The sequence below is a fragment of the Perca fluviatilis genome, chromosome 8, assembly GCF_010015445.1.
Source record: "Perca fluviatilis chromosome 8, GENO_Pfluv_1.0, whole genome shotgun sequence".
NCBI lineage: Eukaryota > Metazoa > Chordata > Actinopteri > Perciformes > Percidae > Perca > Perca fluviatilis.
Window position 1 is genome coordinate 18944750 of NC_053119.1, and position 20884 is coordinate 18965633.

The 20884-nt window shown below is 39.2% G+C and overlaps 2 protein-coding genes across 2 annotated transcripts; one reads left to right on the plus strand and one right to left on the minus strand.

Annotated features, from left to right (window-relative positions):
- Positions 1–13119: 13119 nt before the first annotated feature.
- On the minus strand, positions 13120–18069 carry LOC120564058 (intestinal mucin-like protein). Its single transcript, XM_039808714.1, has 19 exons — positions 17783–18069; positions 17492–17652; positions 17220–17394; positions 16872–17119; positions 16514–16697; positions 16212–16422; positions 15929–16104; positions 15673–15742; positions 15349–15449; positions 15235–15266; positions 14964–15141; positions 14757–14861; positions 14619–14659; positions 14385–14507; positions 14149–14250; positions 13935–14063; positions 13797–13836; positions 13594–13717; positions 13120–13455 (listed from the first exon to the last, which is right to left on the minus strand). Exons 2-19 carry the CDS (start codon positions 17633–17635, stop codon positions 13245–13247), a joined length of 2394 nt encoding a protein of 797 aa, XP_039664648.1. The 5' UTR covers positions 17636–17652; positions 17783–18069; the 3' UTR covers positions 13120–13244.
- LOC120563795 lies at positions 17634–20415 on the plus strand. Its single transcript, XM_039808203.1, has 3 exons — positions 17634–17658; positions 17924–18037; positions 18227–20415. Exons 1-3 carry the CDS (start codon positions 17634–17636, stop codon positions 20413–20415), a joined length of 2328 nt encoding a protein of 775 aa, XP_039664137.1.
- Positions 20416–20884: the final 469 nt, after the last annotated feature.

Genomic DNA, 20884 nt, shown 5'->3' on the forward strand with positions numbered 1-20884 from the left:
TGGTTGAGCCAACTGATCCCACACTACCAGTGTCATGTAATATAGTTCATTGGGTATTTGCAGTTAGGGTGGGGTAAAAGAGACATTTTGGGTGTCAGCCATTGCGGTTTTCACACCCATTAAGATTACACCCATGATGACATTTCTTATGATAACACTCATGTTTATGTCTGTGTCACAAAGCATTCTATCAGTCATGATTTTGATCTTTGGTAAAAATGACTTTTAACTTAACTTGTAACAACTGTCATATGTCACATAGTTTCAATTGGTGATATACGGCACTGTATTCTTCATAAATCATTATGGTATACTTTTTATTCATGTCCTGTTTCTTGAGAGGGGAAGATTAATATTTTCGTATACTTAAACAAGAATTGTGTACTTCTCTCACTGATCCATAGCATTTTAAGCTGTGGGTTGGGTATTGACAGTCTATCATTTTCCAGAATCTGATGCTTCTGTTGTGCTTTTAGAATAGAAAACTGAAACTACACTTACTGAGGTGTGGGTGGGTGAAAGCAATATCATTTTTTTGCCAGCATTTATTTGATATAAACGCTTGCTTTGTTTTATTGTTTTGTTGCCATAAAATATATATACCTCAGTCCCACAAAAGAAAATGCTCTGTTACTAACAGTGGTATAATTGTGGAGCTGTAAAAGGTGAAGACACAATGCTGTGAAAAATATTATTAATAACAGATATTATTACAATTATATTATCAACAATTATCAGTAATATGAAAACAACAATAACAGCCAAAGCCTAACTGACACAAATTGGATGGGAACAAACAAGGGAATAATGGGTGGAAGAATTGAGAACTGCATTTTTTTATTTGATAAATTGCTAAATACATTATCAAACCTGACAGCCCTTAAGACTACTTTAATAGTTGACAACTAATGGATTCATCGATTAATTTTTGCAGCAATACTTAGTACATAGTACAAGAAGGTAAAGAAAGGTGAAGCTCTTAAATCAACACTTAGATGCAGACGCAGCAAAAACTGAACCGTGCTGCCAAATAATTATCAATCACACCTGTCAATCAACGGCAGACATCAAAGCCTTCTTCTGGAAGCCCTAAAATCTACACATAAATTCATTTTCAAAACCATCACCTGCAAACTTACTGTACTAGAGGACCTGGACTTAGCAATTGAGACCATAATAACTTATACAAAAAGAACCAGACAGCACAGATATTGCCAAATAAGAGAACAAGAATATACTGTATACATTACTTAACATACATACATAGATTAACATACATATACATTACAATATATACAGTTTTGTATACAGAGGAACTATATTTAGGAGAAACAAGCTTGGTTCTATCTTTACTGTTTGTTTTAAAGATTATTTTTTGGGCTTTTCCACCTTTAACTTGACGAGAGAGCTAGGTGAGAAAGGAGAAGACATGCAGGAAATCGTCACAGGTTGGATTTGAATCCTGGACCTCTGCGTTAAGGTATAAACCTCTTAGTATATGTGCGCCTGCTCTACCCACTGAGCCAACCCGGCCACTATGTTTACTGTTTTGTGAAAAATTGAACTACGCTCCTTGGCAATATTTTTCCAGTACCTGGATATCAAGGCACATTACCAGATACAATGATACTAAGTTCCTACTTATTTTTTACACTTCACACAGAGGGAAAATATGATTCATTTTGTTTACAAAGTGAGGAGTGTGTTGCAGTCTGTGTGATATTCTGTACTGGCTCTCTCTGAGTCATGTAAATATTTTCTGAGCACATTCAAAGGCATCTGACCTGTGGTGCTGGCAGACGTAATCCTCTGCCCAGTTTACCCTCTGACCAGACAATCCAGGCTCAAACGCTGCATATACACAGCATTTCTCAGTGTAGCTAAACAGTTGCAGGACTTGTGGTAATTCATTCAATGCGGTTCTTTCAATGTACAAAATATCAGTAAGCAAACACATCACTGTTTATAATGAGTGACATTTGGTGCTGATTCAGTCTGGCTTCAGTTCAGCACAAACTAAAGACTGTACAAGTTCTGTTTACAAAGTTAATAGTTCAGCAGCCACCTATTTGCAACAATTATCAGATTATGATTGTTTCTATAGTTTCTTTTATTAAACTCTGAACCGGGAGGTAGCATACTGTGTGTCACTGCTAAGAGTTACTAATATAGCCAGTAACAATGCTGAGTGTAGTCAGCTTAGTGTTAAAAATCCATTCCTACGTGCACTGAACACCTCTAGTTGAAATCAAACCATCTGTCCAAACCTATATTGAGCCTGGAATTATGATATCCTTATTGGCATAATGGCATTTTATTAAAGGAAGAGATGGGCCAAATTTGAGGGGTGACTGTAAAATAAAAGGTCAATTTTAGACAGAGTCAACACTAGTTTGAATTTGGCACCTCATCCTAAACTGTGTGTGCGCTGCAACAGGCTTTTAGATGTGGCCCAAAAGATCTTGCTTTTAATTCATATTAAAAAAAAAACTCAGAGAATATCACCTTTTTTATAGATAAATAACAAAAATAATGAATATTTCTTGCAAGCACGTTCAAATAGTTATTACTTAATTACTTGTTTGCTATAAGTACTCAAAGGTGCAGCATGTCAGAACTAATATGATTAGTTTTGTCAACAAAACCTTCCCACAAAGCACGTCAAAGTAGACACTGTTTTTCGTTTTCTTTGCATACTGTCATGCAAACAGAAAGGCTTGCTATGATGCAGAGTTAACAGAAAAGCTTGCTTTGACACAGTTGTTGACAGTAACATTTAGTAGAAAACTTATAAGGTGAAATAGGAGTGTTCATGGATATGCGTTGTGTGCGTGTAGAGGATCTTTCTGAAAACCTCAAACATGTTTCTGAGATTCTCTGTCCATACATGCTGCCCGTCACCTTAGATTTTCTGTATGTGTTAGTAACTACAACTAACTCTGGCTAACTCAATATGTATTAGTAGGGGTCCAAACCTGAGTCTGTAAGAACCGGCGGTAGCAAGGCTACGCCGTTCGCACAGCAGGGCTGTGGAACCCTGTTGTTTTTCTATTTTTCTCCGCCTAAAACTCCGACTACAGCCTAAATACACCGTACACCCGACATTCAAAAACCATACATCTACGTGTTCCCTGGATCCAACTGAATCACGTGATATTACGCCCATTTCCGCCTAGACTTTTATGCGTGAAAAATCGCAATTTATCAAAAACATACTTTTTCGAACTCCTCCTAGACCGTGCGACCGATCTGCACGAAACTTGGACTGTAGCATCTCCAGATTAACCTGACAAAAAGTTATAAAAGGAATTTTTATACGATAAAAATTGTGCATATAACGCACAAACTAATTTGTGTAGCTAACTATGAAAACACCAACTTTGCCATATCTCGGCCAAAATGAAAGCTATCAACGCCAAACTTTAGATTCTTATTTGCCATGGACCTCTGGAGCTCCCCCACGTGTTTAATGAAAATTGGTCACTAGGGGGCGCTACAAGTACAAGAAGTTTATATCTCATGAACGGCTCATCCGATTTATACAAAATTCGATGGGTACCATCTAGGGCCAATCCTGAGGCCAACCCTAGAGTGGGGTCAAAGTGGGCGTGGCCTATGGGACCCATGTCTAAATTTACCACTTACACTAATGTGAACAACTTTAAATTTACAGGGTAGATAGACAATGGGTCATGGACCACACCTACCAAAAATTACAAATGTGGACCACTAGGTGGAGCTATAATGATTTTTTGCCTAAAACTCTTGACTACAGCCTAAACCCTACATGGTGGGGGGTTGCCATTTTCAGGACTGGTCCACAACTCCACAAGGACCTCAGGCGCAATAATTGACCCACTTCCACCACTAGGTGGCGCTATAGCAGAAAAAAAAGTGTTTGGCCCTATAACTCCCACACTGTACACCTGACATTCAAAAACCATACATCTACGCGTTCCCTGGATCCAACTGAATCACGTGATACAGGCCACGCTCATTTCCACCTGACTTTTATGCATGAAAAATCGCGATTTATCAAAAACCTGCTTTTTCGAACTCCTCCTAGACCGTGAGACCAATCTGCACGAAACTTGGACTGTAGCATCTCCAGATTGACCTGACAAAAATTTAAAAGGATTTTATATACGATAAAAATTGCGCATATAACGCACAAACTAATTTGTGTAGCTAACTATGAAAACACCAACTTTGCCATATCTTGGCCAAAATGAAAGCGATCAACGCCAAACTTTAGATTCTTCTTTGCCATGACCCTCTGGAGGTCCACCATGCGTTTTATGAAAATGTATCACTAGGGGGCGCTACAAGTACAAAATGTTTATATCTCATGAATGGCTCATCCGATTTATACAAAATTTTATGGGTACCATCTAGGGGCAATCCTGAGGCCAACCCTCGAGTGGGGTACTCAGGGGTCAAAGTGGGCGTGGCCTATGGGACCCATGTCTAAATTTACCACTTACACTAATGTGGACAACTTTAAACTTACAGGGCAGATGGACAATGGGCCATGGACCACACCTACCAAAAATTACATATGTGGACCACTAGGTGGCGCTATAATGTTTTTTTGTCTTTAACTCCCACATTACACAACACACATTAGAAATTATTACATGCACGTGTTCCTTGCATCAAGCTGAATTACCTGATATAAGCCACGCCCATTTCTGCTTAAAAGTTTTTTTGCAATATCGCGCAATGTGCAAAACCAACTTTTTCAAACTTGTCCTAGGCCGTGAGACCGATCTGCACAAAACCTTGTAGATACCATCTCCAGATAGACCTGACCAAAAGTTATCCAAAGAATTTTGCTATGTTAAAGTATGCGCATTTGACAACAAATTTTCCTAGCTAGCTACCACACACATATCATATCTCAGCCAAATTAAATGTTATCAGCAAAACACATGAGATCCTTGTTCAACATCCCACTACGATGCTCCATACCAAATTTGGTGAAGATCGGCCTTTAGGGGGCGCTATAAGCAACATTTATTTGTTTTGGCCAATAACTCAATGCATTTAAATGGGAAATTTGCAATTGCAATATCTTTGCCAGAGTAAAAGCAATCAACACGAGACTTGTGATGCTCATTCGGCATGCCGCTCTGAGGCTCTATACCAAATTTGGCTGAGATCGGCCATTAGGGGCCGCTATAGTCAGTGTAAATGACTTTTGACCCTTTTAGTAAATCAATGTTAAAGGTGCTCTAAGTGATGTTGGGTGATGTCACTTCTTGTTGATGTTTAAAGTATTGTCAACCAATATGGAAGCTAGCTTACCCCTCCCTCCTCGTCATCTTGTCCCCTCATCTTCCCTTCCATGCACTAATCCTGTAACCCCCACCCCCAATCCTTTTTGCCAGTTATTGGCTTGAAGACTGGTAATGTTTCGTGATTGCCACAGTTTGTTGTTGTTGTTGTTGTTGTTTGTGGAGCCTGGGTTATTTACAGAGACGTGTTTTTACAGTGTGTTCAGGGGACAGGCAGTTGGCGGATAGTAAGATGTTTGCTGTATGTGACATAAAAAGTTGTAGCCTGAAAAATGCAAGACATTATTTGGAACACCTCTAATGGGATATTTGCTATCATAATGCACCTCAGACCTTGGAGCTCACACCTCTGGATATTTGCTGACATTTGCCTTACCACTGTTACGCTTTGGGTTCGGTTTCCATGATGACTATCCAAATGTCTGCTCTTTTTTATGTGACAGACGTTATACTATGTATATAAAATGTGTATTGTAGATGAGTAGGCTACAGTTTGTTTGAAACAAAAATAAGGGAAATTAATAATGAATGTAATGTGTTTTATTTAGCAGATTTAATTATGTTGTTCTATCCTATATATATATAGACTCATCAAAAAAAGAACCATCCTGTTACTTTCAACTGTTTTTATTTTTTAAGGAAACTTAACATATGCAGATATTTGAATATATATATGAATATTAAAAGGTTTAAAAACTAAGACATAAACTGAACAATTTTCACAGACATATGACTAACAGTAATGGAATAATGTGTCCTTGAATAAAGGTGTCAAAATCAATAGTAGTCTTCAGTATCTGGTGTGGCCACTAATTCCATTGAGTACTGCAGTGCATTTCCTTCTTACGTACAGCACCAGACTGGTCAGTTCTTGCGGTTGTTGTTGTCATCTTGTACCTGTCCTGCAGGTGTGAGATTCAGATGTATTGATCCTATGCAGGTGTTGTTACACGTGGTCTGCCACTGCGAGGATGATGAGCTATGCTTCCTGTGTCCCTGTAGCCCTGGGCGTGTTTCTTTTGGTGTATTTCAGAGTCAGTAGAAAGGTGTCTTTACTTTTCTAATTATCTTATAACTATAAATTGCCTATTGCCCTTAAGCTGTTATTGTCTTTTTGACCGTTCAACATGTGCACGTTCATTAATTGTTTGTGGTTCATTGAACGAGCATGGAAAACATTGTATAAACCTTTTGCAATGAAGATCTCTAAAGTTATTTACATTTTTCAACAGTATTTTTACAATCCAGTGTCCTGACCCTCCCCTGCTCCTTCAACCACCACACCTGCCTACCCCCTCCACCCTCTCAGTAACTCTTTCATTTCTCTCTGCTGTCCCCTGTGGTCAGGGGTGTTAAGAAGTTTGTTTATTGTAGAGAATTGTTAAACGTAGTCTGTATATGCATGGAGATGAACTGTTAACCACTACGTTTGCAATGGCAACGTACCGCAGACGTCACGGCTCACACCTCTCGATATTCACCAATGTTTGCCCCTCTCTCGATGCGTCTGGCATCGGAGGCTTGGGCCCCGTCATAACTGCTTGCAGTTTTAGTTTAATTTGTAATTGTTTGTAATTTTTTTGAATAGATTTTCAATTGAAATTGAGTGTGTTAACTTAAAAACTAAAACAATGTATCCCATATAGAAACATTTAAGTTTGACTGCTATAGCATCATAGGTCAATGCAAGCTATTCCACATACACACTATAAATAATGCATGGGTGATGTCTTCACATCATTCTTTTGATATTTGTTTAAACATGTAGTATGAACCCATTCAAGCATGTGAAGTATTCCGACACACTACCTTGTTTAATCCACCTCAGTGACATGTATTTCAGTTTGTTTGTAGAATGATACTGAAAGTCATGCCAGTATGTCTAAGAACATAATGATCCTCCCTGAATCAACAAAATACTGTACATCCTGTTACAGAGAAACTATACTTCCTGATCATGTAAATGTCCAACTGAGGGAGTGGTCCAAAAGCAGTGCAGGGTCACGGAAGGCATGTATCATGTGAACTACTTGGCTCGTTCTCAGTGCAAGAAGATACAATGCGTGCACTATGTTTATCAGTATTCAGTTTGTTGCTCAATATGTTGCTAGACCCTGTTTGTGGTAAGTTCTGCATGGCATTTGTTGTATTAAAGAAATAGCTTGACCTAAAGCTGATTAAGATCTGTAATGATTTGAATTGAATTGATTTTACACTTTAAATTACTTGTTTTCTTATGATAATTAAGGTATTCTTTATCTTTTTTTGTTTTCTTGTTCAATCTGTAATTGAGTAATTGACACTCAGCAGACACACTCACCTCATCTTGACTTTGGCCCCATCACAGCTGTCCAATGCAAAGTTATAAACACCCTGAAGTTCTGATGATGCTTTTGCATTTAGGTTTAATCTTCATTGGGGTGTAAAAGCTGTAAAAGAAAAACACAATAAAGATGTTGCACATTTAATGAAGGTGTGCTGCAATCTCACAGCACTGTAGATTAATTTTCAGCCTGCAGGTATTTTTTTATTTTAATCAGCAGGGTTTTTCCTGGCTCAGGATGGGCCTTTGGAGACACAAAGCGGGGCGTCTGGGGGCCCTTCCCACAGGACATTTTGAGCGTCGGCGACTTCATCTGCTGCATTCTGAAACATTTTCAAGCACAAATTTATGGTGAAAATGTCTTGATTTATGTCAATGAAAACACAAAATGATGGTGGCAGGTAACAATTCAAAATATAATGGAATATAATGCAGTAAGGAAAGGGGGCTTTTGCATCCGACTACACTTGACCACAAAGTCCAGTTCATTTGATTAGTATGAACAGGGCATAACGGTAACTTTTTTCTCAAGGAGCACGTTTAGCTCCTAAATTAACATATTTAAGAGTGACTTAAGGTAACTACTATTACTCTTGTAGCCAATTTGTAGACTACTGGACTACTTATACTACAATACAGGAAAAACCTTGATCAGTTGCAAAGCCTAGTGACACAAAAAACAGCCTTGAGCTCCAGATTGCTCCTTGGCAATGTTGCACACACTGTATGTAAACACCAGCAGCACAAATCTGGATTATGTGTTTAATACACACTGTATCTCCGAATTACAGAATTGAACAGCAAAATCTCTCTTTAGTGTACATTAGAATATTACAAGTACAAACAAGCACTAATCTTCCCTAACATTGTCATCTATAATGTTTACTACTATTTTTCAGGTCAGTGAGCTCCTAAATGTTTCCTTACCATCAGGTTTGGCATAACAATCACAGTAAATGTGGATTAAAACCAGTTACAATAGCCTCTGTTTGTGCCTTTCATGTATTACATTGTAGTCACTCACAGTGTTAAGATAAGCACCATTGTTTTTCTAAAGGATATCTGGCAATATTTTACAAACAGGTACACTTTCATTAAGGTATTTTCTGTCCACTGCACAGTGTAAAATATTTCAACATGATGTATATTCTTGCTTGTTATATACAGAAATAAAACATTGTATTATGTATGAAAATTATGAAAGTAAAGAAATAACATTATAATAGATGTATCCTTGATAAGATGCTTTAATTTTGGAGAAATGCATCAATTCCAGGCTGCCATCTTTGTTTGGACCTGCGTTTAGAGAAAGAGAGAGAGAGCAACCACTGTTGTGAATTTTCACAGCTAAGCTAAGATAACCAATGACCGACAATTTGTATATGTTTCCAAATAACTAACGCTAAACTATAAAACAATCATTACTCATCAACTTTTCTCACCATCAGCAATAGCTGAGACCTTTAAAGGGGTGATAGAATGCAAAACTGATTTGAGATCAGTTAGTCTTCTGAATCTAGGTCGTGCAGATCTCAGAAATTGTATACATTGTTCATATGCTATTTTACCATTAAATTCACTTCTGAGACTTTTTTATGCGAGAAATCAACTATGTAGAGGTCAAATATGGGCCGTTTTCTAATTGCAAATTTTGTCCGACTGTGTGTCGGAGTTCAGAGGCTGGTGCTGCCTGTGTAGCTGCCTCGCCGCCTGGCCTGCCTTCCTTCACAGACCCCGGCCTGCTGTGAGGTAGATGGAGCTCAGTCACGGCTGGCAACCCACAGCACTCCACCGTTTTGGGCTAATGGACTACGAAAGGCCGCTGCTCTGACAGAGCTCCAGGGCCTCCAACTCCCCTCTTCCTGCTAGCTAAATGCCCGGTGTATGTGAGTGAAAGCGCGGTCAGTGAGCTTGTTACGCCAGCATTCTCTTACCACAGGTTTCAGTTACTCTTTTAATGTGTGTAATTATAATGTGTTGAGTTATTTAAACAAACGATTGGGGAAATAAACGCTGCTTGTCCGTGAGTCTCATTGATAGAGCCTGCGGCTGGATGGAGCTAGCTAGCCTCCTCTTAGAATTCCTCTGGAATTCACAAAAATTCATTAACTTGAAATCTGACACAGTTGTTGGCTTTTTACGACATTTACTTAGAAGTTGTATACGTGGCGTGACGAAATTCAAACTGTAAATATCCTCGAATTAAGGCGAAAAGGAAGCTAACTATCCGTGATTTGTAGCTAGGATTGAAGGGACAGTCGCAGCTAACGAAACACCTAGCTAGTCTTCACAAATATTAATTTGAAATCGGACACTGTTGTTAGGTTTATAAGACATATAGTTAGATGTTGTGTAAGTGGCGTGACGAAATTCAAACTGTAAATATACTCGAAGTAAGGCGAAAAGGAAGCTAACTATCCGTGATTTGTAGCTAGGATTGAAGGGACAGTCACAGCTAACGAAACACCTAGTCTTCACAAATATTAATTAACTTGAAATCGGACACCGTTGTTAGGTTTATAAGACCTTTAGTTAGATGTTGTGTAAGTGGCGTGACGAAATTCAAACTGTAAATATACTCGAATTAAGGCGAAAAGGAAGCTAACTATCCGTGGTTTGTAGCTACACATAGCTAGGATTGAAGGGACAGTCGCAGCTAACATAACACTTTGTCTTCACAAATATTCATTAACTTGAAATCGGACACAGTTGTTAGCTTTATAAGATCTTTAGTTAGATTTTGTATAAGTGGCGTGACATGTGTGTAACATGTGGTAAGAGATTGCTGGTGTAACGAGCTCGCTGACCGCGCTCTCACTCTCACACAACGGGCCATTTAGCTAACAGGAAGAGGGGAGTTGAAGGCCCTGGAGCTCTGTCAGGGCAGCGGTGTTGGTAGTCCCTGCTGTGGGCTGCCAGCCGTGACGGAGCTCCAAGTACCTCATAGCAGGCCGGGGTCTGCGAAGGAAGGCAGGCCGGGCGGCGAGGCAGCACCGGTGGCTGAACTCCGACACACAGTCTTACCAAATTTGCAATTAGCCATCAATTTTAGTAAAAACATATTAGCCAAAATTTTATTTGATTATTTAAAAAGTCTCACGAAGTGAAGTCAATTTAATAACAAAAACCCCACAAAAAAAATAAAACCTAACAGTGTCTGAAATATGAGGCCTGCTGCCGAGTCTCCCATGTGTTTCTATGTAGTTTGCTCAAACCAATCAGCGCGTAGCTCATTCTGAATATTCATTAGCATACCATATTTGGAAGAAAAGCTCTTGTTCCAAATAGAGCCATATTCACAGGGTAGTTAAGGGCCTAATAGCATTCGGGCAATTTTCAGCCCAACCAATGTTACGTACCCCATTAGGAAACCTTAAGGAACAGTGTAAAATACCCTATATAATCATTCTATCACCCCTTTAATTGAACTTCCGGTAGTTCCAACTGCCCCCTCCATGCTATGGTTCTACAGAGTACACCCACAACTATTAAAAATGGGAATGGACGGCAGGACTGCAACGTAGCTGCAACGTGGCTATAAAGTAAAGTAGTAGTAGCATAGACTGTTTAAAAATGAGTAGCAGCAGTAAGATAAGTCAGATATGTGTATATTGACAGATATTTACATGTTTACATTATGTGTATAGCACTGTTAAAACTCTAAGATAAGATAAAACTTTCTCCAGAGATAAATTCTGTTTCAAGAAATTTGTAGCACAACTCATGTAGTAAGATGACGTAATGAGCCTCTTGTTCTCTCTTCTGCCATTCTCTCTTCTGTGAAAATCTTGAATTTTATGTAATTAATTTTTGAGAATAATGTCATAACTATATAAGATAAAACCATAATCCCCAGCAGGGCAATTGAGCATTACGACCTATAGCAACACAGATAGAGACCAGAGAGCTAGATAGGAACAGGATACAGATAAGTAGAGGAAATATATACAAAAAAATTAAAAAGTTAGACATGTTGACACTGTCTTGTGTTAAAATGTCATACCATTTCACTCAATGTAAACATATACATGTAATGAAGATCTGGGATAAGCTGATACTGAATATACTGTAAAGATGTAGCCTACTGTTAATGTGGATAAGATGTTTTTTCCAACATAAAACATACTTTGAAAAAGGAAAAACTGTATGTTCAGGGGTTAACAGTAACAGTTTCATTCATTTTTCACAAACATCGGGGCATTCATGACTGTGTGGCTATCAGATAACTAGTTAAGTCTAATCATATTCAAGCAGATGCACAGCAAAGTCATCTGTCACATCTCACTATTACTGCTGATAGCTCATACCAACACTGTTTGCTGCCCCAGCTTCCTCCACATCCACAACCTCCTCTTTATGTGCTTTATTTTTGGGGTGATGTTGATCTAACTCCATTTTAATGATCATGTGTCTGGTTATTAGTTGTCCAGCAGAATCCTCATGACTGCTTGGATTCATTGACAGATCCCTCAATGAGCAGAGATCTTTTCCACCAAATCTAACTGTATAAACATTTGCTATTCAACGTAAATTTGACAAATTAACAAATAATGTAATATTAATGAAGGTGCATCAAACAAACGCAGAGATAGAGGACTGACATTATTGACACATTAGGAGAACCCACCCCACTCTATTTTAGCACCTTGAACAGCACTCTCACGTTGGTTCTTCAGTTCAGAACTCCACCCGTCTCACCCTCTACCTATATTCACCCACTGAAAGCAGTCAAGATGCTTGATTCTGCTATATTGTATGCGCTCTATTGTTCAGTTTATTTTATTTTAACAAAATGATAGTGTACTTTTCTTTCATTGTAAAGGACCAAATACGGTTAATCTTTTGGGTCTGTGTGAAATGAATAATACATGTACTTTTAAATTAATATAATAATACATTTTTTTTTTTAATAATACAATTTATAATCCTGATTACAAAAGCAAGTGTGTAAGTAACAGCAAAACACTGACACAATAAGCAAAATAAAAGTTGGCACAAACAAGACTGTAAGTGCTGTTAAATATGTGCCGTGTTTATGATGCATAATTAATGCGAAATTCATAGTAAATTTATAGTTAATTTCATACAGTAAATAAATAGGAAATTAGTTTAATGTAAAGGTTAAAATGAATGTGATGTAATAGTTAAAGATTTTAGTCCATTGTGTTTTTTGTTCCTCTCGGAACTTAAGTTCTCTGTTGTGGTTTCCACTGGTGCGGAATTTGTTAATGAACCAAGGGAAATCTAACGTGAGCATGTTACGGCGCTCTGCTAATTAAGTTGGAGTTACACTGTTGTCGAAGGCCAAGGCGAACAGTAAAGGATTTTCAAAGGATTTAAGAACCTCTTTTCAGGACAAGCAGCCAATAAGTTCCCCAGGCGTGACGTGGATGCATTAAGGACAGAAGAGCAAAGCAATAAACGCCCATTTCAAAGAACCAACCTGTGTCTGTGTTGTCATGAAGAGAGCTACAAAGACAATAGAAGAGATAAGACGTAAACAGAGTTGCATATTTTTATTTGATTAATTGATAAATATTCTCTCTACAAAGGCAATTGCTTTGTAAGAGATGTAATGATAGTCAAGACAATATTGGAAGAAACCTTTACATCCCACATCCAGTTTACACCAGTGTGGAGCTTTGCCTCCTACGCACGGGTTGTGCAGCAGCTCTGGTGCAGTCTGTGTGGCCGCAGCCACACTCCTCCACATGGATGTATGAGTAGGGAACCACATCTCCATTCAGGCAGTGCAAGTCAACAGTGCGATTGCTGGAGCGAGTCTCCCTGCAGCAGGAACAAGAATGCTGCATAGCAGCTGCTGCTTCAGAGTACCTGAAGAAAGCAGAGACAGTATTGATTAATAAACTCAAAATCTGCACAAACTACTCCTAAACATTTAAAAAATGTCCATATCTTAATGGGGTTGTGACTATGAAGAGGAATGAGAAATATTAGTGATATCATCCTTACTTGGTGAAAGTGTTGCAGGATCCTTCACAATATGGCATATCTACCTCCTGGTAGGACTGACAGCCCTTGTGCATAACGTGTGTTTTCATGGGTACTACCTTGCAGCCCTTCTTCCGCTCCACACCTTTTCAAAAGAGACACACAATTGGCATGTTTTCATTTAAGTACCCTATACCAAAAAGTAAAGAAAATGCCATACTCACAGATTTTACAGCAGCCATTTGCTGCAGTCTGAATTGTGCCCTATGGAGGGGAATTCACAACATCAACATAATTAGTTTTAACGGGCGTTCACACAGACAATCCAGATTCATTTGTTGAAAGTCATAAATAATACTTACAGGTTGGCAGTTGCTCTGCTGGAATGGCGGGCAGACAATTTGTGAATTGAATGTTGTTAAAGTGTCACCGACCTCAACACAGGTGTAATGCTGACACTTATTCTCAGTTGATGACCAGGTCTCTCCTGGCTATAGAGTAGTGAAATACAGATATCAAAAGGTAATTTAGGCAATTAAACATTATCATGTGGAATCAAAGACAACAGAGACTTACCTTCAAGAGCTTCTTGGTATCATCATTAACACTGACGACACAGTGTGTCTGTACACACTTTCCACAGCATTCACCTGAATCAGTTTCCACATATTCATATCCCTGAGAGAAAAAGGGGAAATTAGGTTGCCAAGTCCAGTTTTACAAGTTCACTCTCTCAGAAAAGATATTCTGATAAAGACAACTTGTATTGTATGTATTGTGTATATGAATATAATGGGTGTAATTTCTCTTACCATGTCACAGTCTTCTTGACATTTCTGAAACTCACAACGTATCTTGAATAGACCAGAACGGGGGTCCACCTCATTGGTGCAGTTACAATCCTGACATAGAGGCGCAGGAACTGAAGAGCCAGGCTAGCAAATAAAGAAGACATGTATTCATATTTTAGTGTTTTTAGCCATATAGAACTCGTGCAGCAGAAATCATTAAAATAACATATTTTTTTTCTCCATTTCCTTATTTACCTGGTATTCATAGTCTTTGTGGACACAAACTCTTTTAGGCTCTAGAAAAGAGTAAGACAATGGAAATTGCGTGTCTTAAAAGTGTCACTACCATCATTAGCTTTTATGAACAAGCAAACTATGAATTAATGCACTTACCACATCTACGTTCTGGACAGCACTTTCCCTCAGGAACACTGACAACTGGCATATATCCTACTGGACAGTTCATGTCGGTGATTGGGCAAGTGTTGCTGTGGCATTCTGTGGAGACAGTAAATAGTTTAAACCCATCAAGATTGGTATCAATGTATAGCATTCTGAAAACTCTGGAGGACAAATGTGCATTGATGCTAAATGTCTTACGGCAAACAAAAGTAGAACAGCAGGGGTCTGATGGCATAGTTTGGTTGACAAGGACAAACCCGGGACCAATGCAATTTGTTATAGGTGGTGTCGGGCATGCCTTTGGCTTGCAAGTCACAGTCTTGGTGGACTCCTCACAAATGCAGTTTTGGCATTTGTACTCAAACCTCTCATTAAGCTGAAAGAATATATCACAGTAGTGACTTAATTGTCGCTTGCAAGTAAACAACACAAGTTAGGATGTTAACTGAACATGACTAGATCTACTCACCTGACGAGGAATGCCCTCAGGATCAAGACATCCTGTTGAAAAATAAGCCCTTCATGATTGATACAATTTATTCAGCTCAATGTTAAGACTAGAGGTTATATACACCACACTTACCACATGTATTAACACATATGCCAGAGTCTTTGTTGAAGAGTTTCATTCCATCAGGACAAAAGCAGCCCTCGGTAGTGTAGTTCATGGCTGGTTCATTAGAACTGTAATATAGAATCATTAAGAAAGAACAATTAGTTTACGTTATTTCTTTAAGATCTCTAAAACATAGTTAATTAAAAACACTGTATTCTACTCTACTTATTGCTACGATGTTGTTAACAAGAAACATCTATTGTCACTATCCATTAGGATTTTTGTCTCAGAAAATGCTAATGTGCACAATGAACTGCAAATAAAAATACACTTGATTTTTATTAAACTTACTTGTCTTCACAGGTTGGCTGTTCTGCAGGACCACATGGCTTGTAAACTTTGTTTGATGGGCAGTCACTTGCTGTTAGTGAAGAAAAAGACTCAATTGGGTCTTTTTTAAATGCATACTGCCTACCTAGTGTATATAATAAAATATGCAGCTGCCTGTTCAATGTGTGCTGGAAGCAACAAAACTAAAGGAATTAAGTTGCCCCTCTTGATGTCACTGATCCCAGCATTTACAGTAAAATAATGAGGGGTTGCTTACCGCACAACTTGGTGTGGTTCCTCCAGTGCAGACAAACCCCAGCCTGAGCACAGGCAGCAGCATAAGTCTGCAAACTTGTACAATCCACTGCTGGGTTGGAAACATGGCAGCTATCAAAAACACAACCTCGATAGAAATTGTCAGGAGAGACAAAGGGATGGCATGCTGCAAAGAGACTGTAAAAGTAAAACACAAACAAAAAAACAGATAAAAATGTATCTGCAATATGTCAGACTCATGGGGATGCATGTGAATTGCTACAATAAATTAGATATTTGCCTACCTGCTCTTAAGCAGGTGACATATGGAATCTGGCTTGCATGGAGTTAGGGTTGGTGGAGGTTCAGGCATATTGGTGGGCAAAACAGAAGGTATGTGGCAGTTGGGTTGGTTAATGTGTTTTGCAGGCCAATAGTCGGCCATCACGGCACAATCTTGCACCAGCTGGCCTCCAGGCAGCCTGCAGTCATCAGTTGTGTTGTTATTGCATGTTCCTGACGGTAGAGTCACACAACAGTTAATATTATAGTCTTACTTCAAACAAATGATTTACCATGTGGCTATTGGAGAGAGATATGTTCTTACCACAATGGCCCTGTGTGTTACTGCCAAAGTATTGATATGGAAGGGTCACACTAAAGCCAGTTATTCCAAATGTAATGACTACTTTTAAGCGAGGGATCTCCAAAACCAAGTTAATGCCAGAGTCGAAGATCCTAACACCTTGTTGTGAATAAGGTAGTTTCAGACGTACTCCGTTTTTCAGTGCCTAAAGGTAAAAAGTGAATACATTATATGACAAGAAAAAATATAATAATCTATGACAAAAGGATCCATTATTGCTATTCCATCTACATTGGCAGTAATAATCTTCTGGAAGTTAGTTCAGTGAGTTTTTCATAATATACAACAAACTTTCATATGACCATAAATACTGTTTTACCTCCAACTGTGCTGCTCCAAGAAGGTTATGATTTAAGAGTGTGATAACTTCCCATTGGTATGATATCATTATTGATCGCGGACAAGAAACATCTTCAGTGGGATCACACAAGACATTGTCAATATAAATGTTCAAGTTATGTTTTGGTAAAATCTCTTCCATCAAGACGTAAGTACAGTTTCCTTGATAACTGTAGTACAATCCATCAAATGTAATGTAATGAGGATCTCCCCAGCCTTCACATACACCTAAAAAACAAACAAAAAATTCAGTTCGAAATGTAATTTAAAGAGAAACATATGAGTCAATAAACATGTCATACATCCTTTTAACCACAGAATGGCTTACAGTCACAAGCGTAATGCTGGCAGCAGTAGTACTCATCATACACAAGAACTGGTTTCTTTCCATTGGTACAAGTGATGTTCTCAAGGGGTGGACATTCATATGGAATTATTTCAATTGTATTGTTCTCAATGCATCTGGCCATGGTGCAGTTGCACAAAAAGAAGGTCTCATTTTGCTAATGTAAGAGAAAAAAGGGAAAATCAATATTTTGAAGTATTGTGCAATACATGCAATTATATATTTTAAAGTGCTAGATACATTAAGATTCTTACTGTTACATTCCATTCAGGGCAGGTAGGTACAGGTGTTGTGGGTGTGGGTGTAGGTATGCTTGTGCAAATTACTGTTGTGTTATGAATCTCACAAATATCAGAACATATCATTGTGAGACATACACCTGATCCAATGTCTTTCATGTCTAATATTACATCCCCTAAACGTGAGAAAAAGATGAAGAATAATTAATACTTAAATAATTAAACAAGAGTAAACCGTACAACAAAATTTAAAGTCATATAACTTGTTACTATCAAAGACATAATTGTTGTATTTTTTTTTCTTACCTGGTCTATAATATGTTTCATTAACAAAGCAGAAACATTCTGTAGTGGCAGAAATTTGGGGGACAGTTGGTGGAGGCACTGATGTCGGTAATGTTGGACCAGTTACAGGTGTTTCAAATGTTGTTAAATGTGTTGAAACAGTAGTTGGACCTGTAGTGGTTGTAGTTGGCTCTTCAGTTGTGGTAGTAGTAGGTTCAGTTGGTGGGATTGTAGATTTTGTGGTTGTGGTTGGCTCTTCAGTTGTGGTAGTAGTAGGTTCAGTTGGTGGGATTGTAGATGTGGTTGTGGTTGGCTCTTTGGTTGTTGGGGTAGTTGTAGGTTCAGTTGGTGGGGTTGTAGATTTTGTGGTTGTGGTTGGCTCTTTGGTTGTGGTAGTAGTAGGTTCAGTTGTGGGTGGGTTTGTGGTGTTTGTGGTTGGCTCTTTGGTTGTTGTGGTGGTTGTAGGTTCAGTTGGTGGTGTTGTAGATTGTGTGGTTGTGATTGGCTCTTCAGTTGTGGTAGTAGTAGGTTCAGTTGGTGGGATTGTAGATGTGGTTGTGGTTGGCTCTTTGGTTGTTGTGGTAGTTGTAGGTTCAGTTGGTGGGGTTGTAGATTTTGTGGTTGTGGTTGGCTCTTTGGTTGTGGTAGTAGTAGGTTCAGTTGGTGGGATTGTAGATTTTGTGGTTGTGGTTGGCTCTTTGGTTGTTGTGGTAGTTGTAGGTTCAGTTGGTGGTGTTGTAGATTGTGTGGTTGTGGTTGGCTCTTCAGTTGTGGTAGTAGTAGGTTCAGTTGGTGGGATTGTAGATGTGGTTGTGGTTGGCTCTTTGGTTGTTGTGGTAGTTGTTGGTTCAGTTGGTGGGGTTGTAGATTTTGTGGTTGTGGTTGGCTCTTTGGTTGTGGTAGTAGTAGGTTCAGTTGGTGGGGTTGTAGATTTTGTGGTTGTGGTTGGCTCTTTGGTTGTTGTGGTAGTTGTAGGTTCAGTTGGTGGTGTTGTAGATTGTGTGGTTGTGATTGGCTCTTCAGTTGTGGTAGTAGTAGGTTCAGTTGGTGGGATTGTAGATGTGGTTGTGGTTGGCTCTTTGGTTGTGGTAGTAGTAGGTTCAGTTGGTGGTGTTGTAGATTGTGTGGTTGTGGTTGGCTCTTCAGTTGTGGTAGTAGTAGGTTCAGTTGGTGGTGTTGTAGATTTTGTGGTTGTGGTTGGCTCTTCGGTTGTGGTAATAGGTTCAGTTGGTGGTTTTGTAGATTGTGTGGTTGTGGTTGGCTCTTCAGTTGTTGTAGTAGTGGGTTCAGTTGGTGGTGTTGTAGATTGTGTGGTTGTGATTGGCTCTTCAGTTGTGGTAGTAGTAGGTTCAGTTGGTGGGATTGTAGATGTGGTTGTGGTTGGCTCTTTGGTTGTTGTGGTAGTTGTAGGTTCAGTTGGTGGGGTTGTAGATTGTGTGGTTGTGGTTGGCTCTTTGGTTGTGGTACTAGTAGGTTCAGTTGGTGGGATTGTAGATTTTGTGGTTGTGGTTGGCTCTTTGGTTGTTGTGGTAGTTGTAGGTTCAGTTGGTGGTGTTGTAGATTGTGTGGTTGTGGTTGGCTCTTCAGTTGTGGTAGTAGTAGGTTCAGTTGGTGGGATTGTAGATGTGGTTGTGGTTGGCTCTTTGGTTGTTGTGGTAGTTGTAGGTTCAGTTGGTGGGGTTGTAGATTTTGTGGTTGTGGTTGGCTCTTTGGTTGTGGTAGTAGTAGGTTCAGTTGGTGGGGTTGTAGATTTTGTGGTTGTGGTTGGCTCTTTGGTTGTTGTGGTAGTTGTAGGTTCAGTTGGTGGTGTTGTAGATTGTGTGGTTGTGATTGGCTCTTCAGTTGTGGTAGTAGTAGGTTCAGTTGGTGGGATTGTAGATGTGGTTGTGGTTGGCTCTTTGGTTGTGGTAGTAGTAGGTTCAGTTGGTGGTGTTGTAGATTGTGTGGTTGTGGTTGGCTCTTCAGTTGTGGTAGTAGTAGGTTCAGTTGGTGGTGTTGTAGATTTTGTGGTTGTGGTTGGCTCTTCGGTTGTGGTAATAGGTTCAGTTGGTGGTGTTGTAGATTGTGTGGTTGTGGTTGGCTCTTCAGTTGTTGTGGTAGTAGTGGGTTCAGTTGGTGGTGTTGTAGATTGTGTGGTTGTGGTTGGCTCTTCAGTTGTGGTAGTAGTAGGTTCAGTTGGTGGTGTTGTAGTTTTTGTGGTTGTGGTTGGCTCTTCGGTTGTGGTAGTAGGTTCAGTCGGTGGTGTTGTAGATTGTGTGGTTGTGGTTGGCTCTTCAGTTGTTGTTGTAGTAGTGGGTTCAGTTGGTGGTGTTGTAGATTGTGTGGTTGTGGTTGGCTCTTCAGTTGTGGTAGTAGTGGGTTCAGTTGGTGGTGTTGTAGATTGTGTGGTTGTGGTTGGCTCTTCAGTTGTGGTAGTAGTAGGTTCAGTTGGTGGTGTTGTAGATTTTGTGGTTGTGGTTGGCTCTTCGGTTGTGGTAGTAGTAGGTTCAGTTGGTGGTGTTGTAGATTGTGTGGTTGTGGTTGGCTCTTCAGTTGTTGTTGTAGTAGTGGGTTCAGTTGGTGGTGTTGTTCTTTTTTGTCCTTCTCTCTTGAAAGCGCACACGCAGCTTCGAAATATCATTATTAAAGTTAGGAAGTTGTTTAAGAAGAAGTAGGTTTGTTAAAGAATACGTTCACAGTTGTAGTAATAGTAGTAATTCAGTTGGTTGTTGTTGGTGTGGTGTGGTGGTAATATTGTTGGTGTTAGACAGCTGTCGTTAAAGGTTCATTTCATAATATTGAATTTTATTACCAATTAAATAGTTGTTGAGTTGACCACCTTTCATTTGTTGTTAGTTAGATTATTTTCATTAATATTAATATCTTCAGGCATGTGGTTGCCATTCCTGTATGCCCCGGAAGATAAGCCCATATTTGGATGAGTGAGACTGGGATGTGTGTGGAGGAAATGCCCAGGTTGCTTTATGGTTACGAGGAAGATGAAGTTGTTGCCAATGTAACCGACAATTTGGGAATGTGCTACCATGCAATATGTGTTAAATTCAACAGTGATATGGAAATGAATCCCAGCCTAGTACAACTTCGTTCCAACACCAACAACAACTATTGCCACCACTACACCCG

Excerpts from the sequence above, each read along its gene's own strand:
- LOC120563795 (XM_039808203.1), top strand. The coding sequence starts at position 17,634 with ATGTCTAATATTACATCCCCTAAAC. Across the intron at positions 17,659-17,923 it reads TAATATTACATCCCCTAAAC|TAGTTGGACCTGTAGTGGTT; the intron begins GTGAGAAAAAGA and ends GTGTTGAAACAG. Across the intron at positions 18,038-18,226 it reads TTCAGTTGTGGTAGTAGTAG|GTTCAGTTGGTGGTGTTGTA; the intron begins GTTCAGTTGGTG and ends TGGTGGTTGTAG.
- LOC120564058 (XM_039808714.1), bottom strand. The coding sequence starts at position 17,635 with ATGAAAGACATTGGATCAGGTGTATGTCTCACAATGATATGTTCTGAT. Across the intron at positions 14,064-14,148 it reads ATACCAAGAAGCTCTTGAAG|CCAGGAGAGACCTGGTCATC; the intron begins GTAAGTCTCTGT and ends ACTACTCTATAG. Across the intron at positions 13,837-13,934 it reads AGCAGAGCAACTGCCAACCT|GGCACAATTCAGACTGCAGC; the intron begins GTAAGTATTATT and ends TCCCCTCCATAG.